General features: G+C 45.0%; 1 protein-coding gene across 1 annotated transcript in view; it reads right to left on the reverse strand.

Annotated features, from left to right (window-relative positions):
- The window catches only part of APCDD1 (APC down-regulated 1), a 34,429-nt gene extending 11,042 nt beyond the window's left edge, over positions 1–23,387 (reverse strand). Inside the window, exons 1-3 of the mRNA XM_008979478.5 lie at positions 22,972–23,387; positions 8,702–8,885; positions 5,257–5,788 (exon numbers count right to left, since the gene is read on the reverse strand). Coding sequence (XP_008977726.3) covers positions 5,257–5,788; positions 8,702–8,885; positions 22,972–23,029 — 774 coding nt within the window. The 5' untranslated portion in view covers positions 23,030–23,387. The remainder of the gene's footprint in view (positions 1–5,256; positions 5,789–8,701; positions 8,886–22,971) is intronic.
- Positions 23,388–27,325: the final 3,938 nt, after the last annotated feature.

Raw genomic sequence — 27,325 nt, forward strand, 5'->3', positions numbered from 1 at the left:
GCCCCAGCAAGCAGTCAGTTTTCTTCTAGGGTCCTCCTTCTCTTAAGATTAGTTCTTGAAACTGTTTTAGGTCATGACTTCTTGAACTTGTGGTCATTCACCACCTCCTCCATCTCCCATCACCTCGGCAAATCACACCAGCAGAAAGAGAAGTGACATGGAATTCTTCCAAAAGCACCTGGCTCCTTCTACACCCCAGCGACCCAGGTGCCCACCTACCCAGGAGTCACGCCAAGCACATGTTCAGGGAGACATCCCTTCATGCTGGCTCCTGAAGCTGGACTGAAAAGTCCAGGGCCCAAGGCCACCTGACTCAACATCCCCATGTTGTCACTGATATTAGGAAGCTGCACAGGTCACACATCCTCTAAAAAGCCTCTGAGAGGCAAACTACCTCAAACACATACGCTGGCTCGCAGCCTAGTGGCTCCCAAAGAATTTGACAGCGAAAGCGCAGCGTGCTCTTCTGCAGTGCTCAGGTACTCCCAAAGCCTGATGCTTTTCTTCTTCCAGTGTGTAGCTCCCCTGCTGTACATGTGCTAGGATTGAATATTTCAGATACATGGCCTGGGGAAGGCCGTCTGGTTTTCAGACAGCCCCTTTGATTTACAATCCTGTGGTTAAATCAGTGCAGGATTTTGGAGAAAGACCAATTCCATTTGCTTATGAGTCTGATCCTGAGGTTCTGGCATCTCTCACGACCCTGGCAATCATTTGCTTTTAATTACCATTTGATTCCATCCCTGAAAGCATGAGCCTGGCTGCTACCCCTGCAAGTGCACGGTTCTGAAGAATCTCGCGGCAGAGGGTTATGGCTGCTCTGATGCTAAACTCGGTTCAGGCAAAGCATCTTCTTTCAGGGTTATTTTAGGCTGTCTTAACTTTTGTATAATGAAGAGTAGCCAATTCTGTCCTGAAAGAACGCTCCCAGCACACCTGAATCTCTTCAAACATCACTTATTTGCCAAAGGATTCTGGACCTCACAGCAAAGCTGCATAAAGCTTAGAAAAACAAGTTGACTTAAAGTTTGTATTTTTACATGGTGTCCTGTTTCTAGAGGGGCTGAGACTCGTGGTTTGAAACTCAATTTAGCATTTAAACTAATTTTCAGCCCGGTCTCTATGGACCAGCAATTAGGGAAGGAGAAGAGTTCAAAGGAGGAGGTTCCAGCCTCTCCTGCGCAGGCGTGTGCGGTCTTTGAAGATGCTCCCCAGCCTTTTTTCCTGTCTCTGCTGGGCGGCCACAGACGGGCCAGACAACCTGCTGCTGCTGGGACCGCGTGGGTACACAGCGCCTGGGCTTTGTGGTGCCGGGTCTGGAAAGGTACCAATGACTGAGTCCACTTTATGCCTTCTCAGAGCTGTCCTGGGGAAGGATCTGAAAACTTCCTGAAGACTCCATTGCACACTGCAGGCCAAGAGGTACAAGGCGAGAGACAACAAGAGAAGAATGGGCCCTTTCAGCTCCCAGAGCCACTCGGCCTTCCACTGACCCCCGGCCATCTTGCAGGGCCGCCAGGCCGGCTTGGGAAGCCTGAGTCCTCCTCCCAGCTGGGCTGCCACCTGCATCTGTGGCCACAGCATTCCCCTGGGCCTGCGAGTGTTTGCCGGCTTTTGTTTGTTGTTGCTTTTTTTAATCTAAATTTTCCGTGATGACTGGGCTTAGAAGATCACAGGACAAAATGCAAGAGGCACCAAAAGTGAAAAGTCTCTGTTCAACCAACAGTTCTGTCTCTTCCTCTGAGGCAGTCATTAGTTTCCTCCAGAAATATCTGATTCCTCTGCAAAGAGTCCATCTTCTTCTCCTTTCATTATTAGTTTTATGCAAAAGGTATCATATTGTTCATGCTATTTTGTAATTTCCTTTTTTCCCTACTTAACAATATGTCTCAGGTAATATCTAAGGTCCTAGAGTTCTTTCCACCCTTAATTTTCTGTCATCAAGGAATCAGGCCTATATTAAAGAGTCTACTTCTTAAGAATATGGATAAATGTTCCCACAACTGCCTTAGCAGAGCAGGGAGGAGAAAATGGGAGGAAGTGTTTTATGATTAGGCATCAGGAAACACTTTGATGTTCCCTGGTCATTGTCATTCTCATTCCTCTCGGAGCCATTGGCCCAGAAGGGCGACTTACTCTAGGTTAGGAGAGATGGAGCTTTGCAGAGAGGCCCTAACCCAATACCCACAGGATTCTGCTCATTAACCCCATCGATTCTTATATTTAGCCATTTTATAGAAAAGGAAAACAAAGTCTCCAGTAGGTCAGATAACTACCAATGCCACACAGCTGATAACAGCAGAACTGGCTTTCAGGACTGGCTGCCTTTCTGAAGTCCACACACTTGCCAATTTGTCCAGAAGGAGTTAAATTCTAAAAAGGTCAGCGTTACCATTGCCATCTGTAATTCCCATGCCAATATTTAATAATTTTCACTTTCGGGGCATTTTCCCTCCAGGAGCCACAGACAGGTATGGTGAGGGGCAGTGACAGGAATGAAGTGTACCCTCCTGGAGCAGGGGAGAGAGAATACCCTGGGCACCAGCCTTAGCAGTGCTGACTGGGTTTTCAGACTCCATTTGCGCAGCTACTTCCACGAAGTGCACCGGAGAGTTGAGAATAGAGAGAGAGGTAAGAAAATAAATGTGGTTATGGTTAATTTTTCTCCTAGTACTAAAAAGAGCAAAAGAGATCAAAGCCCACCCAGGCACATGAAGGTGAGGAAAAGGAACTGGAACCTGAGTGGGTGCAAAGGACCAGCCCAAGGTCAGGTTCAGAGCCTACAGCCCTGCCGACGCTGGCCCAGCAAGTTCCCTGGCCACACTTGCTTCCTCACTCAGATCTCGCACTCAGGGCTCCCTGCTTTTTGGTGTTTTGCGGCTCCTAGGTGTCTCTGTTGGAGGGTGGGCAGGCTCTGCCTACTCAGCAGACCTTCACAAAGGTCCTGGGGGAATAAGGGGTTGCAGAGATGTTCCTAGCTAACCCCAGGTTTCTGGATTATCTGCGGGCCATTTTTATTCATGACACTCACACCTTCCTCCTGTTACCTGAAATCATTTGAAAGATGGTGGCCAGGTGCGGTGGCTCATGCCTATAATCCCAGCACTTTGGGAGGCTGAGGCAGGTGGATCACGTGAGGTCAGGAGTTCAAGACCAGCCTGGCCAATGTGGTGAAACCCCGTCTCTACTGAAAATACAAAAATTAGCTGGGCATGGTGGTGGGCGCTGTAGTCCCAGCTACTTGGGACACTGAGGCAGGAGAATCACATGAACCCGAGAGGCAGAGGTTGCAGTGAGCCAAGATTGCACCACTGCACTACAGCCTGGGCAACAAGAGTGAAACTCTGTCTCAAAACAAAAACAAAAACTCAGAAAGATGTCTAGACTATACTCAGAGCGAGCCAAAGGCAGGTATGAAGCCCCTTCTCCTGCTACTATCTCAAAACAAGTGGACTTGGCTTCGATAAAACAAGAGAAATGCTATGCAGCTACAGTGTCCGGTGCCACCTCTGGGCAGTGCTGCCAACCAGAACGGTCCTAAAATGTAATTCGAAGCCCATTATTCCTACCCATTTTTCCAAGACACCCACTCAAGTCTGACCGAGAAAGCACACCTCAGTCCAGCTATCACCCTATGAGACGATTCTCCTCCTGATACCTATGCTGGGGAATCAACATGTTGAAGGGGCAGAGCTTTGGGCTCCTTTCCCTGTGGCCCTTTCTAGGAAAACCTCTGGGGTCCCCAACAGCAGCAGCAATGGAGCCAGCATCAGAGGCTGCCCTCCATCTCTACCCTAACTCATGCTGCCCTCTTCAGTGCATTGGAAACTTACAAGGCAGAATGAAATGAGCCTGGCTCCTGATCTGTGTCGGAACAAACTCCCAGGGGCATCCTGAGCCAGTGGGAGCACTGGGCCTAGGCACATGGAGTGAGCACAGGGCTTCATCTCACACGCGGGACAGAGCCATGACAAGATGCATCCAGAGGAAGCAGACTCCACCAAGTGGGCTTCCTCAGCAGCTGTTTCATAATTATATTAAGAGCCACTTGCATTGCACAAGCTCACAATAACATAGATTAAAAAAAAGATAACATGGAGCAATCTTTGGCAGAGGAAGTGCCCTGTGATACCTCTATTGGTTATGAGTAGTCTTGCAGGACTAATAAGAAAAAAGATTTTTTGAAAAATGAAGAAACCACCAAATAAAATTTAAGCAGGCCTCCGCAGTTACAGAGCCACGGTGCTCAAGAGTGTTCCACGAAGCCAGGGGGGATGGCTGGGGAGATGCTCTGCAGAGACCTGCCCACTGCCCGCCTGCTGCAGGCCCGCGTCTGCACGTTCGCACTGCACCCTGGGCAGAAGCCCAAGCCCCTCCAGCATGGGACTCCACAGGCTCTGCGGGGAGATGGTGGAGGCGATCGAGTTACACATGGACATGTGCTCTAAGCTTGTGGGAAGGAAATGCCTTGTGAATTCCAAATATAATTACTAGAATATCATTCAAGGAAAAGACATTATAAGGTTTAATTGTTTCCTGCCCTCCTTAGTCCCCTCTTCTGATCATGGTGACTTTACATTTTCCTTAGTGAAATGGAAAGAATGTGGGGTATGGAGAAAGGAGCTTTGGGCTCATGGTCCAGCAGGAAAACTCAGTAGCCATGTGGCCTGGTCAAGAGCCGTAAACCCTGGGACCTCAGTAGCCTGTTCTGCCTAAGAGGGTTGGAACTCACCAGGGTGTCCCGGGGGAGTGGAAGCAGTGACTCTGGTGGAAGGTCTCTGTGGAGTCTAACATCCCCACGCAAATCCCAGTCACCTCCCCTTTCTGTCCCTCCCCACCTCCTCTGGAGCCCAGGCTGCTATTGTTTAGTATCTTTCCCAGGTGTGGTTATAACATTACCACGTTTCCTTCACACTTTTCCTCTTGGAATCACTGAAGACATTCCTGGGATGGGAGAGCTGAAAGGAGCCTTAGAAATTTTTCTAGAACCATCATCCCATACCACCACCGACTTCAGTAGAACTGAGACTCTGAGTCACAGAGCAAGTTGGTGGCAGACCCAGGTCTCCTGACTGGCTACACCCTCCCAGCCCCAGCCTTCCATGTCTCCTCCCACCTTGCAGCAGCCCGACCTTGGCCTGCCCCACCATGATGCAGAATACCCCCTTTCACAGGTGCCCTGAAGCCTCCATGGCAAGGCTTTGAGAGGGATCACCCACATTACTCAATAAAGAGAACATAGAGCTCTGAGGGTACCTTGGCATTCTGCAGTGGGGGCTGGTAACTGGACGGCCGGTAAAACATCCTCTGGGTGGCGTCGGTGTGAATGTCGCCAAGGAAGAGCTCCTCCACCAGATGGTCAAGGTTGTGGTGAAGGTACTGCTTCTCCACCCGGATGAGCTGAAGCTCATGCATGGCAAAGTTCACGGCCTTGGTGCACTCACAGCCATTCTCCTCCCGCCAGAGGTCATAGGCCACATCCTGCACCCAGGGGCCCCCATCTTCGAGGAAACCTGGGCACGTGCGGTTCACCTGCTGGCCGAGCTTCTCAGCTGCTGCCTCTGTGTGGCAGATGACCTGGACGTTGTGCAACTGGTAGTCAGCTTCTGTGCCCCCTCGGATGATCCAGGAGGCCTGGCGGAGGCGGATCTTGCCCCGAATAATGAGAGTATAGGTGGGATTTGTGCACCGGTTGCTGCCATAATAAAACTGGTAGGCCTTGAAGGTGTTATTGTGGTAGAATCTGTAGGACCTTGTGATGAACTCTGGGCCTGACCTTACTTCACAGCTGGGAAAGAAAGGGGGAAGGAGAGACCTTTGTAAGTCCAAAGGTATGGGAAAGAGATTCATTATAGTATTAAGAAATACAGAGATAATAATAAAATGCTGATGATGGGCCAGACACTGTTGTCAGCCCTTTATAGATACCAACTCATTGACTCCTCACCACAACCTAGGAGTTAGGTATTATCATCACCCACATTTTACAGGTGGGGAAACTGAGGCACAAGGTTAGGGAACACACGCAAGAGCACATGACCAGCAAGTATCACAGCCAGTCCATGAATCCACGCAGCCTGGCTCTGACACTGTGCTCCTAATCACTCTGCCTCAGCCAGCCTTCCACTCGCTTCTTGAGCAGGCCAGGAAGGCAAACCCCTGCTGCCCTCACCTCCACCTGTGAGCCTCCCTTATGCAGGCATTTCTTTCTGGATAAAGAGGACAAGTGTTGTGCTGGCCTATAAAAGAAGTTCCCTTACACTAGTTCAAAAATGGTTGACTTCCTGAACACTTTTATTTTATGGACCTTGTCTACAATAAGCAGGTGCAAAACATCTGTCATCCTGAGACAGAATCTAGTCACCCAGTGGCAAATGAAAACTCGTCCTCTTGTCCATTCAAAATTAATTTTCTCTCTAGTAGAAAAGTAAAGGAGCAATTATCTAAAAGCAAAGCTGGCACAACAGAAATAAGGGCTCCTTTTGTTTGTGATGGTTCCAATGTGGCCTTAGATGAATGCTAGGTTCCTGAACCAGAAGGACTAAGACAGAATCTATGAAGCATAACAGCAGTGGGATGGAATTGAGAGATTTCACACACAGCTCTGATTGTCATCTATTTATATACACCAGCTGAGGCTGCAACAGGGGGCGCGGTGAGGTACTTAAAGCCCTGGGCAAGTAACCTGGGCTTCGCCTTTTGTTAGATCCTAGTCTCAGTTACTCCACGACTTTCGGCTCATCAGTTCTGGCCTTCTCACTCTGCTCTCATCTGTGATGCTAACACAGATTCTGGTTTGAACTGACGAAGCAATGCTAAATCAAGCAGTCAGGCTAAAATGCCAAATGCAAGTAGTTTTCAAAATTGCTAACGTTTTGTTTGTTGATGGATTGGTGAAAGATAAGCATTATTTAGAAGAGGGTACTGTTGTTACGTAAAGTTTAACAACTGATGTTGAGTAACATCCTATGGATATAAGGCACACAACAGTACTTGGGGTATCTGTAATCTCAGGAAAAGGAGAGAGAAAATACCCCAGATTTCTACCACAAGGAAAGAGAAGTTTAGGGTAAGCAGTGATTCATGTTAGATGAGGTTTAGAAAAGAAGATCCCTTATGTTTAATTTTTTAATCCAAGCATCAACAGTCTGTTGATTCTGCCTGCCACGTACAGTGGATCTCAGGCCCACTCACTTTTCAACTGCCTTTGCAGCTCCTCTTACCCAAGCCTCCATCCTCTCTAACCAGAACAGTTGCAAAGGTCTTTTAGCTGCTCACCCCCAAATCACTTTTTCTCCCATCCACTAGCCAAACATCAGCCAGAATGCCCTTTCATAAAATTGAATCATATTTTAAGCATGGCCCCTGCTGAAGGGTCTGCAATGACTTTTCAGTTCTCTTAGGTTTCAGTTCCCTCTGGTCTGCAAGATGCCTTAGAGCTGGCCCACCCTCCCCAGCAGTCTCATCTGAGGCTGTCTGCTCAGGTTTACTGCATCCCAGCCACAGGGCTCTCAGCCAGACAGTCCTCCAATCTAGCCAGCCTCTTGCTTACTCTGCATCTAGCTGGGCCTCTGGTTCTTTAAATACAAAGTTCTTCCCACAGTCTGCGCAGCCAACAATGTCTCAGCTCAAGGTTCGCCCTCTCTGGTAGACTTTCTGAACTCGACCCCGATTTTATAGTGGGGCCCCCTGGTATTCTCTTTTAGTACCTGTTGTCTCCCCCACCCCTCCACTTCCATAGTATTTCTCGTGTACTTATAAAACCCCTGAAGATGAGGAACAGGTCTGTTTTGTTCACTGCTATATACACACAACTTAAAATAGTGCTTGGCACATGATTGGCACTCAATAGATATTTGTTGAATAAAATGATATTTTTAAAGTATGTAAGATTAAGGTTGTTTATGAAAATTGTTTGTCATGGTTATTTTCAGATACCTCATTTTTATGAAATAAAATTCTGGGTCTTCATCATCTTATACAATTTCTTTTTTTCTCTTCTCCATATTCATCTGATCCCTCCTGAAGGAACTTGATGCTGTTATCCATATCCCAGGATCAGTGCATAGGGAGAAGTGATCAGATTCCAGAGTAAGTCTTATTAATTCTCAGCAGTTTAATGGGTAGAAAAAAATATATAGCAGATCTGCCTCTAGGCTATTTTTAAAAGCTCTAATGGAAGATAAGCCAGAGCTCAAACTGGGATAAATCTCAGCTTCCCAGCATGGAAAAGAATCCAAGAACTGCACACTGGCTAGTAGAGGTAGCTTTTAACTTACTCTTAGAACCCTGAAGCCATATATTAAATTACCAGAATATGGCTAGAATATTTAGACTATACGGAGCTTGCAAGTCATGTTTCAGGGTTGGTGAAATGCAGACTCTTAATTTCACTTGCTAATGGTTTCTTTTTATACACAAGTGGTCCCACAGAGTTCAGTAAACAAGGATCTATTCACTCACACTGTGTGGTTAACAAGGATACAATATAAGCTCTGCTTTAGCATAAGATTTCTACAGTACTTAGCTCTTTTTCTTAACCAACCATGATTTCAAAGAGTGGTTTGGTTCTTCATTAGAACTTAGACAACACCTAAATCATTGTAAATGAAATAGTCTCTACGCATCTGAAAACCCACAAGGAGCGTCTTCCATAGTGGTGTGCTTTCTGGCCTCTTCCAGACCCCACCTGTCTTCTTACCCTGTGGAGACCCAGTGGCCCTCAATTGTAGGTGGCATCTGCACCGTGATCCTTGCACCATTGTGGAGATGTTTGAGCATATGATGGCACTGTGACTCCTTGAAAGCCCTCCATGCACTTTTCTCCAAGGACCTAGGGTGGGACCTGCTGTCTGGATGAAGGAGGGCAGAGCCCTCTCCCAGCCCTGGAAAAAAAAAAAAGTGGAAAGTTAGCTAAAAGAACTAGCAGCAGACACGCATCAGGCCAAACAACCGCCTCTGCAGCAGGGAGTGGCTGAAGGTGGGAAATGATTGTTTATTCTACAAGGTGTCATCACAATGCACGCTCTCATATAGAAGGCACATTCCAAAGTGGCAAGTGTCATTGTAGATCAATTCCCTGGTGAGAAAACTGAGGTCCTTGGAGATTATCAACATAACTTGCTTGAGGTCACTTAGCTAGTTCCTGGCAAAGCCAGAGATCAAATCCATGCATCTATGAAGCAGCAATGAAGGCTGTGCATCTAAGGAGTGTTTGTGCAGGGTAGCCAAGGGAATGTGACAAGCACTGTAGGAGAGAGAAATGAACATGTTCTGGAGTCACCAAAGCAGAGGAGGTGGGGAGAGGTGACAGCGGTGTCATCAGTAAGGGTGAATTTACACATGACAGATTTAGGTGAGGAAAAGAAAGAGCAAAGAAATCAGCCTTAATGAAAATGAAGCCTGGGCAGAGATGGAAGCCAGGGGACACAGATGATTCCCAGCTTGGATCTGCTTGTTGGCTTGGCTCCATCTGCTCACACTAAGCCATGGATTTTCTGGTTCTCTGTCTTCAAGGGGATGCCCTCTAAAGGGCTGCTCACCAGGAGGTGTGAGCCTTGCACCCTCCTGCAATAGGGACATGGTGTGACATTTCCCCCCAATTATCTTCCAAGTTCAGCCCCTCACCCCCAGAAGGCCAGAAACAAGCTAAACATACAATATAGGGTTTTAAATTAAGAATGATGGCAAGAAGATTGCATATGTTTATTTCCCAGGGGTAAAGAAATACTAGCAGCAAGCTTATCTTCAGAACAAGTCATGCAGGTTGGCCACAAGGTACCCATGCAAAACTCCACCAGCCTAATGTTCAGAATAAAGCAATTAAAACTAGAGGAGTTATCATCTGAAAGACACAGTCTCCTCTGAGATTCACTTCCGAAGTGATTAACAAACCAACAGGCATTTATGGCAGACCTACTATATACTTAGCCCTGTGTTAGGAAAAAAGACACTAATTAGAGAACTTTACAAACTTTTTAAAATATGCAAAATAAATAAAATGTACCTGTTAGAATACTACTGGTGAGGAGGCAATTCTATTTTTTAATCAACACATGAATAGCTTCATAAAGAACGCACGGTTTCTGAGAGATCACTTGAAAATGAAAAGTTAGATTTGAAATACAGTGACTTACAGCAACGTGATGAAAATCTGCCTGGATAAACTGCAGGATGATAACATTCAGGTATCTGTAAAATATTCAGATATTTACCATCATGTGGCCAAAACATTCAAAAGGCTGAATGTTTCTTTTGCCAGAAAGTCTTGGTGTTGAGAAGACTGAAGTTTCCGTGTCCGACCTCCCAGATTATCCCTCTAAGTAGAATTCTGGCTTCGGGATGGAAGGACAGTTTCTGACTGACTGTTCTTACACATTTTACATGCAGTGAATGTCAGTGAGACAAAGATACCTGTGGGTATTACTCAACTAAATGAAAACTGTAAAAAGAGATTCTAGACACGAGAGGACAGTGCCATATTCAAACTAAAGGCAACCTTACTCAGCCCTGTTTAGCCAAGTTGCTTGATTCTGGCCTGAGCTAAAATGAGGCAAACTCTGAATATGAGAACTCTGCCTAGTGTTGTTATTATTGACGGTCATGGTTATTAAGCAAGGGCCTCCTTTCCTGAGACCTCGAGTTCCAACAAGGGAAGGTGTCTCCACTAGAGTGGTACTCCTGGGTATTCCCTCCCTGTCCCTCATTCTGTCCTCCCCAGATGAAACCACATGAATTATGGAGGTGGAAGCAAGTGGGCTTGACTCAGTCATTTTTCTGTTTGCAAAACTAGCCTATTTACATAGGACATGCATTTTGATCAGCTGTTCCCCCTGGGAGCGAGAATCATGCCCCTTTAGTTGTTCATGTGTGGCGCTAGGCCAGGTGGGAAGTCTGAAACATTTGTGGGGAGAGTCTGAGCACTCTGTCATGGGCACCATCTACACTGTGTCTTCTGACTGAGTATTTATCACTACGCTAATGTTTTATTTCTGTGTGTCTCACCCTCGTGTTGAACACTCCCTTAATTCTGAACCAGAACGGGGGAGAGGGGACTGCTCACTGGACCTCCGCCAGCCTCAACAGCTGTAATTATCTTCATAACATTTCCTCAGTGTCCCTGTTAGGCAGTCAAAAAATGAAACCAAATATAATTTGCTGTCTGGTGGCTCAACGGTGTGATCAATTTTGATGTGGCTAACTTAAAATAGATTTTAGCTGAAGTTACAAGGTATTGGGAGTTGGGGGAGATTCTGCTTTAAATATGCTACTAAGCATTCAGCAAAGAAGCCATCGTCTCACTGTCAACCAAGCCATGTTCTAAAACTTGATGTGTAAACCTCTACACACTGCAAGCGTTTTCCCATGAAGATAAGAAAAGCCAGGAGTGTAGTGGATGTGGATAACATCTCCAGAGCTCAGCTGCTTGGGTTTGAAATTAGATCTGCCACTTGAAGGACTGCATTGAATCCAAGACATCAAGGAGTGTTAAGATGCATCATTATTTTATTATCAGTGACAAAACACACACATTTAAACAATGACATGATGCCTTAACAACACTGCTGAGATATCGTGTATCATTCACAGCAGCCTCTGCTGGCTCTGACGTTTCTTTTATCTAGTCAAACACATTTGGCAATTTCTCTTTCATTGGTGACACTGCTGCACATGTGACAGGTGATCTGTTTGCTCTGCATATATTTCAGTTACAAAACACAAACAACGCCTCATCTTTTTTGGGCGTTCTCCTTTCCAAGTGGCTGAATGATACTGTGTGAGAAAATACGGAGTTGCAGTTATTTTTCCAGCAATAAATGTTTGCTTCACTAATGTCAAATTAACACTCCACTGGTCTATTACAAGATCTGTCCGATTTTCACCGTGGTTTTTCTATTCAGTGCTGAGAGTGTAATTTGTAAGTGAGTGAGGGAGGAAAATCCAAGCATACTGACTCAAATGTATACTCTCTTGATGTTCAAAACCAGCCTATTTGCAAGGAATCTCCAGATGAGCCCCAAGGATGAATAAAAAGGAGGTGATATGGGGACAGTATGAGTATCTGTGTTCAGGTTCACAAAGGCAAAGGGAACGTCACCCCTCATGGCTACTGTCTGGAGGCCAAGGGGGACTGAGACCCTCACTGACTATGAGATGTGCACCCCCTGCAGAGATCTTAAAGTATGAAAAAGATGGGTATCTTGCAATCAATGAAACACAATATTAGTGCAGTGATCTTAAACAAATCACTTAACTCTCCAGGCCTCAGTCTACGCATCAGTGATGGAGGGATGACAACGTCACCCACTTCTTGAGGTTCGTCTCAGTTTAGCACCCTGCCTTTCATTCCATGTTGATTGGTATTATTTCAAATAATAATAAGTTTCTTAGACCACCCTCAAAAACTCCCCTCTAACTAACAGAACAGTTAAAATCATGGTAAAGTCACATGGAGGAGCCAGGCTCACTCTGAGCTCTGAGGAGGACAAACTATAAGGACACAAAGGCTCCAAGCAAAGTTAAGTGATGACCCTCGATGTAAGAGAGAGGCCCAAAGCTCCAGAGTCTGTGGTTGCTGATAAATTATCCTCAGTTTAACAAATACCTATCAATGAGGCTGGCACAGTGGCTCATGCCTGTAATCCCAACACTCTGGGAGGCTAAGGTGGGAGGATGGCTTGAAGCTAGGAGTTTGAGACTAGTCTGGGCAACATAACAAGACCCCATCTCTACAGGAAAATAAAAATAGCCAAGCATGGTGGTACATGCTTGTAGTCCCAGCTACTCAAGAGGTTGTGGCAGGATGATCACATGAGTCCAGGAGTTCAAGGGTGCAGTGAGCTATGATCGTGCCACTGCACTCCATCATGGGTGACAGAGTGAGACCCTGTCTCTGAAATAAACAAATAAAACATACCTATTAACCTTTATTTGCTATACTTTAGAAGCCAGAAACATAAAGACTAATAAAGATAAGTTGTTTTGTGTGTGTGTGTGTGTAGGTGTGTGCGTGTGTGTGTGTGTTTTACTTTGAAGCTCTTAAGGTCTCACTGGCCTGGATGTCAAAGAACAAGGGTCAAAATGATGAAGCAGGTTCTGGGAAGGAAGTTAGGGAGTTCAAAGGCAGAGGGAAAGGGAATGGTAGTTAGCATTTGTATGGGTCATTCATAAGACTAGTCACATGGGAAAGGAGGCCTGCAGTTATGTTTTTAACCAGTGGTGGAAGAAATAAAATCTAAGAACCTCCAATAAGCAAATCACTGGAAATCAGGAAAAAAATGATATTAAATAGCCCAGGGTTTCTAGAGATCAATATCCATTTTGCCATTGCTCACATTTTGCAATGAGCACAGCTCAGGAACCCAGCGAGGCTGGCAGTGCAGCAAGGGCACCCATGGGAGCAGCCAGATGGAGAACTCCAAGGCTGGCACCATTCCCCAAGGTCACAGTGATTTCAGGCTCACACTCTAGGGTGATATTCTATTTCTAAGATGGAAAAATGGGTTGGTGTTTATTCCATTTTTATCTTTTCCCTTCAAAGTACCCAACATCTTCATTACTCTTAAGGAGCTAAATTAATTTTACTCCTAAGAAGCAAAAAGAAAGACGTTGCTGTAAGGCAGGAGAAACTGTCTCTTAGGCCTTCCGTTCACCACTGCAAGTGGTCTGCAGTATTTACTTGGCTCATCTGATGTGGCAAATGTGGGTGACTTTCCTGTAAGTACTGCTTCTGTTAAATGGCTGGGAATTAAAAAGTCATTTGAAGCACCAATTTCAGCTGCAGCAGAGGCCAAGCATAAAAGTTACACCCAAAAACCCCAAAGTTTCCTTCTCAAGGATCAGCCATGGTGTGCCTCTGAGGACACTAGCCTTAGATTTCTGATCAGCTGAGGAGCCCTTCTGTTTGTTGCATTGCCTGAAGTAAGTAAATTCCAAATTTGGGACTGGAAGCAAATCATTCATTCAATCAATCAGTAAGACTCTGAAGGGCCAGGCACGGTTCTGGACATAGAAGTTACAAACATTTCTCCCCTGGAAGTCTCAGTTGGGCAAGAAACTACAGGGTGGTAGAGGACTCTGTACACAGAGTGGGCAGGCTCTGAATTCTTCCTTGAGCGTTCATGGAGAGGGATCTCTGCCTTGAAGATGGAACAGAGGTGGTCTAGATAGAGAGTGCTTAAACAAACTCAAGCATAGTGGGGCAGAAGTGAGAGATTCGTGTAGGAGGCTCTGGGAAAGGGGGACATAGGGTGACCCAGGATGAGGGGGACAGGGAGGCAGGGCCACAGTTGAGAGCACCACGTGTCTGTCACACAGAGTGAGGATTTCACTGGACAGGTGAAGAGGGGCCAAAAAAAATTTTCTGCAATGTTATGGTGTGGTAAGAATTTTGTAAAAATTGCTTTTTTGGTTTTTTTTTTTGGAGGGACATGGAGGACACACTGGAAGCAGGAAGATCAATGATGAGGCTATTGCAATGGTTCAGTCTTGTATGTTTTCTTGACTAAATAAATGAGAAGGATAAAAGAAGGGAACAGCTCCTAAGAAACTACAGTAAATCTTTTCTGTAGCGTTGGAGAGGCATTGACTATATTTTGCATCTTGTCGGGGGAAGAATTACCAAATAGTTATATTAAAAAAGGAAGGAAGGAGGAAGAGAAGGAGGGAGCGAGCAAGGGAGACAGGAAGGAAGGAAGGAAGGAAGGAAGGAAGGAAGGAAGGAAGGAAGGAAGGGAGGGAGGGAGGGAGGGAGGGAGGGAGGGAGGGAGGGAGGGAGGGAGGGAGGGAGGGAAGGAGGGAGGGAGAGAGGGAGGGAAGGAGGGAGGGAAATTTAGCACTACATCGGAAAAGGAACTTTTGTAAAATATATATACATCCTCCTTTAATACATTTTAAATTGCATAAATCAATCATCCCAGTGCTTAGCAATGGAAAGTTCAAGGACTTCACTGATAATAACAGTTCCTGAGTGAGTATACCTATTATTTATAATAATAAATGTGCTTATTATATATAATGATAAGCTTTTAAACCCATCCACTTAATTGGATTACTTGTGTAATTGAAAGTGTTGGTTAATCACAATATTCGGTTGTTGAAACTTCTGCCATTGTGTGTCAAATGCAGTTTGACATTATGATCTTTCTTTGATGATTCAGGTTCTTAAAAGTGCCTTAAGGTCATTATTAGGAACAACCATGCCTGTAGGATGGGGCTGTGGATAGAAAGGTATTGGAATGAACATGTATCAACTCTGTGTAGACTATGAAAAGTTTTTTTCTCTTATTTTACATATAAAACAAGTTAGAAACCATATACTGTAAGTGAGAGTACACACACAAATAATGTCAACATTTTGATTAGCTGAAGATTCTAGATGTTAATTAAGGGGACTAGGAATGGAGCTCCCATTCACTAAGACTTTGTTGCAAGAGAATCTGAAATGATTAAACAAATAGTAAGAAAATTGCTGTGAGTTTTTGGTCTTCAAAGTGGTTTTGGGTAAGTCATCTAATCTATGGCCTTCCTTTTTCCTCTATAAACTAAACATAATGATCATGATGATAATGACTAATGTTTGCATTATACTTGCTAATTCACTTTATGTATATATCATCTCATTTGATCGAATGCTAGCTACTATACAGGAACAGAGGCACTCTTGATTGAGAACGTATAAAGTTAGTCCACGGTACTATCTAAACTGGAAGCTGTCCAGTGACAGTTCCCAGCCCAGAGAAATTCTGAATAAGGTTATCCAAATGATTCCACCATAAAATGGTCTCAAATGCTGGGAGTCCAATGGTCTGCACCCAGATAAAATTGTTATGACAAAGGGAGTAGTTTCTTTCTAATGAATGTCAGACAATAAAGTAGATTTTGGAAGGAATGGTTCACCTGTTAGAAACAAATTAAGTCCTGCGTGCTTTAGGACATGATTTTATAGATGACCATTTCCAGAGCACTAAATGAGAGCCTGGAGCTCTGGAGATCTGGAGGGCTTGGTGGTGTGTAAGTGTGTGCACCTGCATGTGTGCGCTAGTGATTTACACCCAAGGAATCCATTACCCTATGACAGTAATCCTACATGACTACACAATGATTATAACTACAATCATAATCACAACAGTAGTGAAAATTCCCGATGATATCGCATTTTAAAAATAGAGTTACCTAAATGAAAGGAAGCACAGCGTTGACCATTTACATGGAGGTTTATGCCCTAAATAAAAGGCCTATGTGTCAGGTTAACAGTTCACATCCCCTGAATTCACCAGACGATGCACAGAAAGCAGTCCTAGGCATAGTTTCCAAATGGAGCACACACACAGCTAGAGCCATCCACAGCAGATCTCGTTCCTAAACCCATGGTACTCTGAGCAAGCACTCCAGTCTGTATAGAAACTAAATATAGCCTTTGTAGAGAGTGGGAGAGAAAAGAGGGTGGGGTGCCTGCTGGACTTTTGCAAGTCAACATTCATTCATTCAACACATGATTGAGTGCCTGCTATCCACTCAGATATCTCTTAGGCACGAATCATGGCCGCATATACAGGAAAAAGTTAAATAAGACAGTATACTCCATGACCAAGACCCTGATTTTTCAACAAAGTTTTGTGGGTTTTTTTTTTTTTTTTTTTTTTGAGATGGAGTCTTGCTGAGTCACCCAGGCTGGAGTGCAGTGGTGTGATCGCAGCTTACTGCAACCTCTACCTCCTGGGTTCAAGCGATTTTCTTGCCTCAGCCTCCCGAGTAGCTGGGATTACAGGCATGCGCTAATTTGTTTTAGTAGAGACGGGGTTTTGCCATGTTGGCAAGGCTGGACCCGAACTCCTGACCTCAGGTGATCCGCCCGCCTCCACCTCCCAAAGTGCTGGGATTACAGGCGTGAGTCACCACCGTGCCTAACCTCAATAAAGTTTTAACAATCTGAATTATCCAGATGGATGTATTCCATAGTTTTTCACCTGCCTATCTATATTGACTGAGAAATCAAAAGTTTCAATCTATTTTACACATAATAAAATGTAAAATTATTTGTGAAGAAAACAATAATTTTCAAGCACACTTGGGGCTAAACTAATCTTTGATCAGGGTAATCTCTATACATGTATTCTAATGCTTAAGGGAAAAGACCTGAACTTTAAAAAGACTACATATAATGTCAAAATATCAATTATGATAGAGAGCTTAAAATGATTCTTTTCCTGTTCATTTTGCAAGTTTCTGGACTTGATATAATGTGCCCTGTATACTTTAATAATCAGACTGAAAAAAGTGTTCTCAAGTTAGAATTGTTGTGATACATCAAATGTGACTGATTAGATTAAATGCAGGTAATTACTTAGCCATGAAATTGCCTGCCCAATTAAATAAGCAGTCATTACTGTTAAATGTGTGCTTTGAAGTGGGTGCTGGTAGATAAACTCCAGCACAGCTTTCCATTTTTGAAATAAAAGCATGTATGTATTGCAGATATAGCTGAATTATACCACCACTGTGGCACTTGTGCTTATCAAGTTCTTGTTTTTATTTTCATTTTTTTGCAGTAGGCTTGCTGCTTTTGCCCATCTTGAAATCTTCACATCTAAAAGTATTCTCTCTTTATGAGTAATATAATAAAGTCAAGTTTTCAAATTCCTGGTTCCATTTGACTTTAGTTGAAAACAGGTTATTTTTCTGTGACTTCTTCTAATGCCATAGTCCCCAGGGTGGACACGGGGCTGAACCAGAGGTTGCAAAGTTTGCATGTTGGATCTGCAGCTGACTAGCCACAGCCACCCTCTTCAGCACAGTTGTGGGGTGTGTGTGTGTGTGTGTGTGTGTGTATGCACACTTGTGGGATTCCCGGGAGGGAAAATAGTGCAATCAACTGCAGTGTGTCATCCGCCCAGCTCTGAAGCTCGACAGTCAGTATTTCTTCCCTTTCCTCCCCTAGATATTCTTCAAGAATCCTCAAGGAAGGGGAAATGTTCCCCTCTGGTCCCTGGACTTAGCAAGTAGTGGCACTTGGCACATCGTAGGCCCTCACAGATGAACTTACTGACTGAATGGTTAGCTGAATGAATGAAACTGGGAAATGCTTGCAGAACAAAATACCCTTAATATTTGTAGGGCGATACTATATCCTTTCTCCAAACTTGGTATGTATGTACATACCTATCACATGACTTTCCAGAATAATTTTATTCCCAAATTGAAGAGGACTAAGCAGTGGCCTTTATTCACAAAACCAACATATTAAGAAGGCATATTTGGAAGATGGTGGCGGATTTTTTTCCTGAAGTTTTCCCTGCAATCACTTCAACTCCAGGGGAAGAGTCTGCTGAAGACATACCCTGCTGTGTATCTTTCAACCGATGTAGACAATCACTAACACATCATCTTCTATTTCTGGTCTGAAATGTTTTATGCCTCCCTTTGATTGATTATATTGTCATCAGTCTGTCCCTAAATAGTAGTATGTCATCACAAAGACATATCAACCACCTATATTTAGTTCTTTTCTCATTTAAGGGAAAAAAGAATGAACTTGGCTAGTATAAAAGAATAAAATTGGCTTGTCAATTTATTTAACAAGAGGAAATTTAATATCTGTCTGAGACCCTTGCCCCTGTTGGGTACAGATGAATCAAGCTTCTTTTCAAGATTTCATTTTCTTTTTATGACTAAGGGGGAAAAAAGTGCAGGAAGGACAATGTTTTCTCGGTCACAAAAACTGTCCTTAGTCAGTTTTTCAAAGATTTCTATTTTATCCTACATAAACATTTCCTCACATTTTGTCAGTTAAACTCTAATTTAGTAATCTACAAAATTTTTTAAAGTTTTGACAGAATAAGCTTTAATGAAAGGCAAGAGCTGAAAGAGCCTTCCCCTCTCAGAAAAGTCAATGAATTCTACAAAAGTAAACAGCATGTGAGAAGAGAACATCTCTCCCAATGTCAGCTCCAAAACTTAAAATCAAATGTTTCCATTAGCAAGGAGAATCAGGCACTCTGCTGTGGCATTACAGGCACACTTATTCTGGACACCTCGTGCTAATCTGTGTTGGAGCTGAATGATTTCTAGAATTTGACATCTGAAACTTTTGTGGCTTTTATCTAAGCAAAGAAAACAGTGATCATGGACATCTTCCAGCTGCATACCTTCATGACATTCAATAGGCTTTATTTGGATTAAGTATTGCAATTGTTTTCAGAATTTGAAGAGGAGGGAAGTAAAACTGACATGTATACTTTTATGCCATCAAATTTTGAACTTGGGTCTGGCACCACATTTGCAGCCTTAAATAAACAACAGGCTTAAGTCTTGCCAGAACCTCATTTACTCTGCGATAGGATTTAGGGGTGATTTATAAGTGGCAATGAATTAAAATAGAAGTAGCTACAAAACTGAACAAAGACTGGATGCCAAACATGATGGTATCCACTGCAACCTCACACGGCATGCGCTTCTTACACTTCTTAACCTGACTTGGTGGTATAACAAATAATCTCCAAATGATGTGTGAAACTATATTTAAAGTTTGTCACAAGAACATTCAACACCATAGAACAAATGCTTTTATCTACTAAGTTGACTCATAAACAGACAAATGGTATCACATGGCGAGCAAAATAAAACGACTAGTTATCAGGAAAAAAATCACTAATCCATTCTGAGAAGATTTCAAGAATTGCTTTCAGATTTATAACTTCTATTTAAATATATAATAACGTTTCATCTGTTACTAGAGAATTCTTAAACGCTTGCAAAGTGCTGATCTGTTGAGTAGGACATACTCAGCAAACCATTCTCTTGGTAGGTTGAGTAATACTAATTTGCTGTGAAAACTACTTCAAAGGGCCAATATCCAGAATCTACAAAGAACTGAAACAAATTTACAAGAAAAGAACAAACAACCCCATCAAAAAGTGGGCAAAGGATATGAACAGACACTTCTCAAAAGAAGACGTTTATATGGCCAACAAACATGAAAAAAAGCTCATCATTAGAGAACTGGTCATTAGAGAAATGCAAATCAAAACCACAGTGAGATACCACCTCACACCAGTTAGAATGGCGATCATTAAAAAGTCAGGAAACAACATATGCTGGGAAGGATGTGGAGAAATAGGAATGCTTTTACACTGTTGGTGGGAGTGTAAATTAGTTCAACCATTGTTGAAGACAGTGTGGTGTTACCTCAAAGATCTAGAACCAGAAATACCATTTGATCCAGCAATCCCATTACTGGGTTTATATCCAAAGGATTATAAATCATTCTACTGTAAAGACACATGAACATATATGTTTATTGCAGCACTGTTCACAATAGCAAAGACTTGTAACCAACCCAAATGCCCATCAATGATAGACTGGATAAAGAAAATGTGGCACATATACACCATGGAATACCATGCAGGCATAAAAAGGATGAGTTCATGTCCTTTGCAGGGATATGGATGAAGCTGGAAATCATCATTCTCAGCAAGCTAACACAGGAACAGAAAACCAAACACCACGTATTCTCACTCATATGTGGGAGGTGAACAATGAGAACACATGAACTCGGGGGAGGGGGGACATTACACACAGGGCCTGTCTGGGGGTGGGGGCAAGGGGAGGGATAGCATTAGGAGAAATACCTAATGTAGATGACAGGTTGATGAGTGCAGCAAACCAGCATGGCATATGTATACCTATGTAACAAACCTGCACGCTCTGCACATCTATCTCAGAACTTAAAAGTATTAAAAAGAAAACAAACTTCAATCAAGTAGAAGTCATAGGGGAAAGGGGAAAGAAAGAATATCCCATTCTTTTCAGGTGCTTTACATTATTCTTGCTAATTACGGCAAACCTTTCTTAAATCCTGAGGATTTATAACTCGAACAGTAATGTCCTTTATTTTCTGCACCAGAGTCTGATACTCTCTGCTGGATCTAAGTAGATCTTTGAGCAGCTTAATTTTAATAACTGTGCCATTGCAGATTCATTCTGAAATTGGATAACTTTTTACAGGTTTATCCATATCATCCAACTCAACTTTGCAAACCTCCTTTTTTTATCTTATATTATCTTCTTATATACATATGCACATGTGTGCACACATGCATGTCAGCAAGCAAACAGTCTGGCTCCACTGTGCTCCCATTTTAGCTCAGACTGTCCTCAGTTATTTCCTTGCTCCCCATCCCCCTCCCAACACCATGGGGTCTGGGGAGCCCTCCTCCCCCCAGATTCCCAGAGGTACAGAAGACTCCAGACTCAAATTCTCAAATTCAGGAGGTCTGGGGCTACTGTCCTCATCCAGGATATACTTGGGCTCTCGTTGCCTATCAGCCATTACTACCCCATCTTGGACTGGTAGATAGGAAGTATAATTACAACCCCTACCTCTCAAAAGAGGGAGAACATGTTCAGAGTTACACTAGGTTACATCTCTGAGGATCACTTCTGTAGTTTAAAAGGCAATGATTTTTACCCCAAAAAATGCTGTTCATGCCAAGCCTTCAAGTAATGATTTTTTAATTTTAAAATCATTTGACCATACTCTCTTTTTTCTTCACAGATATTATAACAATTTTTTAAGGGGGACAATTTTCCCTGTTTCATCTCTTTCTCTTTTTTCTTGTGTGTGTGGCAGCTGCTGTTTCATCTGTTCATTGGCTCTGATTTGTTTCATGTTTCAGCCAAAGATTAAAACTGCTCTGTAATTCTAAGCAGATGGGCCTAGGAGTCCAACCCTATAATTATACCTTCTCTCTTTTTGCCTTCGAACTTCAAGCCTTCCATCCTGACTGTTAAAATTCTGGGATCACCGGGGCTCTGAGTACACCTTGACAACTGAGCAGGTCTGGCCCAGCCAGACAAGTTCACAAAGCCTGTGGAGCTATGCAAGCCACCCACCTGGGGCAGGACAAAAAGAAAACAGCATCCCGGTGGCTTTTGGGTTAGCAATTCCTTTTCCTAGATCCTCAGCCTGACTTTCAGTCCTGGCTACCACGCATTCTGAAGCCGGAGCCCGATGCAGGTTTGGGGTGGCTGTGGTGGGCGTTGAGGAAGGAGAGCTGTGAAGTCATGCTGTTGAAATGTCAGGTGTCTGACCATTAGGGACAGTTTGCTCAGGACACCCACATCAACACAGCATGACCTGCCATGGCCTGTCAATATTATGAAAGCGACGCGCCATAAAACCTGCCTTGTCCACCCCAAAGCAATTCTAGTGTTTTCAGTGCAATTTCTGGGAGCCCGTTGAGAGCGCCCGTGTTCTCTAGCTAAAGGTTTACTAGAACCCCTGGGAGAAAGTGTCACAAGAAGCCCAGGAAATGGGGCGTCAGGTTTGGGTGCACCTTCGGAGACTGGTTGTAACAATTCAATCTTGGCTAATAGGAGTCCTCTGTTTCTTAAAACTACACCCTGAGAATGCAACAGTCCACTTGGGAGAAAACCCCACAATCCCGCCTCAATCTGGAGGCAAAGCGCAGACAACAAACACTAGTCCTCAGAAGGCAGACAGATGTGTCTTCCCCAAATGATCAGTTTCTCTTTCCACTCTCCTAAAAGCTTGGACCACATCAAGAGCCTGCAGCCTTCTGACATTTTGAAAAAAGGCTCGCAGAGCCGGCAATTTCCAGGCAGTGTACAGTTGGAAATTCCAGCAGAGTGGACGAAAGTTTCTCTCGCACTGTATTCAACGGATTCGGGACATGAAAGGTGTCTGCGTGGGAGAACTTCGACCCTTCCAAAAAGAACAGTCCCGCAGCAAAGAGCTCCAGGCGCCCTGGGGGAGAGGGTCCCGAGCCCGGGAAAGCGGGCAGAGCCCCCTCTTCCAGGGCTGAGCCGGCGGGCACCGGGTTCCCCTCCGACCCGCCCTGCCGAGGGGACAGTGTAGACCACGCCGCGATCCAGACCCGACCCCTCCGCTGGCTCCGCGGCGCCGGGCCTGCCCACTCCGGCTAGGAGCGCGAGTGGCCCTCGGGAACTCACCGTGAAGCAGGAGGGCCGGGAACAGGTATCTGAGCAGGAGGCGGCGCGGCCAGGACATCTCCAGTCCTGCTCGGGGCCCTCTCGCTCGCCGCGCTCAGATCCGGCGCCCGGGCAGCTGAGCGCGCGCTGTGCCCTCCGCCTCCGGCCGGGTGCGGCCGGGCCAGGCCGGGCTTCAGGCGGCTGCGGCGCGCCCCATGCCCGGCGGGCGAAGCGCGGGGCTGCGGGGCGCGCGCTCCTTGGGCGCAGTCAGGCGGCTGTGGGCGCTCCGGCCCGGCCCGCGTCCCTGCCTGGGTCCCTGCCTCTCCGCCGCCCGCCCCGGCTTCTCCGCGCCGGGTCCCGCGTCCTGCCCCGGCAGCCGCGTGCGCCGCTCCGAGCTGCAGTGGCGGCCACCACCGCCGCAGCTGCAGCGTCTCTTCATATTTCCAGAGCGCCGCCGGCGGGGCAGCCGGGCTGCGGCACGGAGGAGGGGCCGGGGAGGGGGCGGTTGGGGGAGGTGACGCCGAGCCACCGCCCCCGGGCCGCCGCCGCCGGAGGGAGAGCGGAGACTTGAAAGGGCGCGTTGGGCAACGCCTCCCCTCCTCCCAGTCCGGCCGCCTCTCCTCCCGCTTCCCTCCTCCCGCTCTCTCGCCGCCCCCTCCTCTCCCGGCTTCCTACCCCTTCCATCCTCTCCTCCTCTCCTCCCTCCAGGGCCCCCTCTGCCTCTCTCTGGCTCGAGGCACCCCTTTCTCTCCTCCCCGCCCCCCATTCCCGGCGCGCTTCCTCCTCGGATGGGCTGGAAGCCCTCGGCCCAGCACCCAGCCCTCAAGGAAAGAGAATGAGCTAGTCACCCTCCCGCCTCCGCCCACGCCACTGGGGAAAGGTGTTCAAAGAGAGCGCGGGCGGGTGCCTTTTAGGCCTCACGTGGGATCCGAGGGAAGCGGATTGCTGAGCCGGGGTGTGTGCCCCTGAGCAGGCACAGGAGAGGGGGAGACCAAAGAGAGAATCCTGGAGGGTTGCTGGGGGTGAGGATGCTGGAGCGCTGGGCCCCCTCGTGGGTGCGGTGCAGATCTTCACTGCAAATCCCTACCCCGGCCCAGTGCCCGGCTCCTCTGGGGAGCACAGGGAGCCCTGTCACAGGCCTCAACCTGCGAAGGGCATGGTGTAGGCGGCAGGAGCCCGTTAACTTTTTCCTCCCCCTTCCACGAGGCAAATGACTTGTTGAAACACGGGAGAAATATCCGAGAAACGCTCCCTGTCAGCCTAAGAACGTGCGCTTAGGCCCCTTTGCCGGGTCCTCTTCTCTCCCAGAGCAAATTAAATCACCATAATCACGCTGATTTTATTTGTATTACGCGGGGACTACATCGGCGTTTAAGACCCAAAGACAGGAAGAGTTTCCCCTGGGGTCCTTCGTTCTTCAAGGCGGGTACAAGGCTGTAGCCATTTGATTTACCTGGGAGGTCCCTCCTCTTCCAAGGGCCTGCTTGAGCCCTTCCCCTCGCCCAGGAGTCTTCACTCTCCTAAGCCAAGTGTCACCTCTTCCCCACACTAGAATAAAGAGCAGACAGGGGACCCAGTGGAGTCTAGGGAACATTTCTTGATTCAACTTCGCTAGTGTTTTTTATTTAAAAAAAATTAAAATAAATGCCTGATTTCCCAAGAGAATTCTCTGCCCCTTTGAACAATGCAATAATTCAACTCCTTATGTGTTAGGCTTTCAGAACTAGTTGGAGCTTAGCAACAGTGTAATAGTAAAATAGATGAGAATACATTTGACAGTTTCCACTTTTTTTTATCTGAGAAATCCACGGGTGTTTTGATGTGAGTGCTGATGCTGTTTGATGTGTCTTAATTTTTATCACTGTCATTATCATCTTTCCATCGTTAATACAGAGGATCATAACACGTACCAGCTGCCCAGCTCACAAGGATGTTGTGAAGATTATGTGCTACTGTTTGCAAAGCTTGAAGATGAAAGAATACCTGTGTGGGCAAAAGGAAGATCACGAAAACGGTGCCTATGAGAGCAAGCATGATTTTGCGTTAGTCTTGCTCTGCCACATCTTTCTGAGCCTGACTTTGTTCCTGATCATTCGCTCATCCCGGTTGCTAGGCTTGGGTAGCAGACCATGATTTGTAAGATTTGACTGTCTGCCAAGGGCCAAGCAGCTTTTCATTTTAAACCAAGAACTTGACTTTTTCACGAGTGTCGGGCGGTTGGAAATGATGTAAACAGCATACTTGGTTGGTTATGCAGAACAAAAGCCTTGTCACCAAGAACACACATGAGGCGGTGTTTAGTTTTTCAATGTCTTTTAGTCATTTGATGCCTTTTGGTCTATCAAAGAATATTTGAATCAAGCAAATGGCATAAGAGGGTTTTAGGGAAGGTGCATTTTTGTATAAGCAAATTGATTGACAGTAATGGAAAAATGTTTCGGTTATTCATCGCTTATCAGAAGAACAGTTATGTCATGTATGTGCTTAATTTTTTTGATTTTGTTATTAAAAAAGAATAAAACCAACAGGTCACCTGTAATTTTCTGTCGTTTTGACAGTCAAGTTGCTTCCATTTTTGTTTTTCCAACCAGTTTTACTGGTGTGGTATAAACATAGCCAGAATGAAGTCAGCAATTTGAAATTTGTTTTGCCAGTTTATTTTCCCCATGTAGTGTCATAGATTTAAATACTGAACCCTCAACGTAACATCCTGCCAGAGTTACTACTCCCTGAAAATGTCCCACAAAGTCCAATGATCGAGAAGATTTAGATTTGTCGGAGGATAGGGTTCACGTTCTGTGTTACTTTTTACTTCTGCCTCCTTCTGAAGAAGGATAATGAAGGAAAAAGAAAGACGTAAATTTGTCTTAGAGGGGTTATTTGTGGCTATATGTTTAGAATTACAGAACTGGGAAGAAGGCATTGCTGGAGAGGTAATGAAGTGGCTGTTAAATCAGTGTAGAATTGGGACCCCTAAAACAAGCACAGGGAATTCCCCAGACCACTTACGAGAACCCAAGCAGGAGCGTGTGGAACCCAGGTCCTGGTGATAATGGGAGTGTCCTTGGCAGGGACAGCTGGACAGGATCCCCTTAAGAACATCAACAAGTGTTTTAGAATATTCAGAGCTGGTCATAAATAACCTTGGCCATGTTGATGGAGAAGAGGAAACTCAAAGGAACTAAGTTCCCAGTCACACAACACATCACCAGAGCACTTGGAACGCCTGTGATTTGTTCAGTCACCAACTCACGAGGCCTCTCACATGTCTACCGGGCACTCTTTTCCCACAAACACGGTTGACCTATGAGCCTCTATAATTGCCTGTCTTTGAGTCAGAACCAGGCCTTTGCTCTTTCCTAGGAACGCTTAATCATGAGTAAGTTTCCTGGGCTGTTCTGTGCTGGGCGCAGAGCTTGGGTGATTGCCTCGGCTTCATTTTCTTAGGAGGTGTCTTGAATTTTAGTGAGTATGGAGTAGTAGAAAGCTCTATTTCATTGTGGTCCTGGGAGGCATAAGGACCAATACCCCTCAAAACTGGGACCACAGTTTGGTTTTCTAATGCAGTCATTGTGAAAATTGATATGAATGTTGGGCTATCGTGCAAGTCATTTAGGATTTCTGAGATTCTAGGTCTTTTGGTTCTAAGAAGGGCCAGGGTATTGAAAACATGGGTTCTAGAATACGCTCAGCTCTGAGTACGGTTGAATGCATTTGGCTACCCTCTGCATCCTCAGAGCCTGCAAAATGTCACCAGGAGTAGACTTTTCCTGAAACTTGTCAGGTATCAGTTCCAAGTCTATAGGGTTACAGTAAATTCCCGTAGACTGGAAGCATCTGATGGCCAGGAGTGGTTGCATCATCACCGTTCTCCTTTTAGCACCTAAGTCAGTATTTCCAGTCTTTTGCCCACAGCAAGACTTTGAGAAATGGTAGACATAGAATTTCAAAAATCCTGCATGGTTTCCTCAGAAACAAAGACAATGAAATTATCCTGAGGGGTCCTTAGAAGGGGGCATATTTTGAAGTTAGATTTTTTAAACACGCTAACTAGAAAAATCTCTATTTTGAAAATAAAATGCAGTTTAGATATATCTCTGAGCAACACAATCTCTGAGGTTAAGAAATTAAATGTTACATTCCATTTTATATTCCAGCATTTATCAGAGGAAACAAATAAAATGTTTGTGAGCTTAGCAAACATTCATTCATTTATTCATACATGTTTTGACCAACCGCTGAGTATCAGATACATACATACAACCACCTGAAAATAGGAACAGATATGTATGAAGGGTATTTGGCCTAACTGTTCATTTACCCTCTATCACAAGTCTATTTATGTGGGAGGACTGATGAGAAAACTGGGAGCATT

This window comes from Callithrix jacchus, chromosome 13, assembly GCF_049354715.1.
Source record: "Callithrix jacchus isolate 240 chromosome 13, calJac240_pri, whole genome shotgun sequence".
Lineage (NCBI taxonomy): Eukaryota > Metazoa > Chordata > Mammalia > Primates > Cebidae > Callithrix > Callithrix jacchus.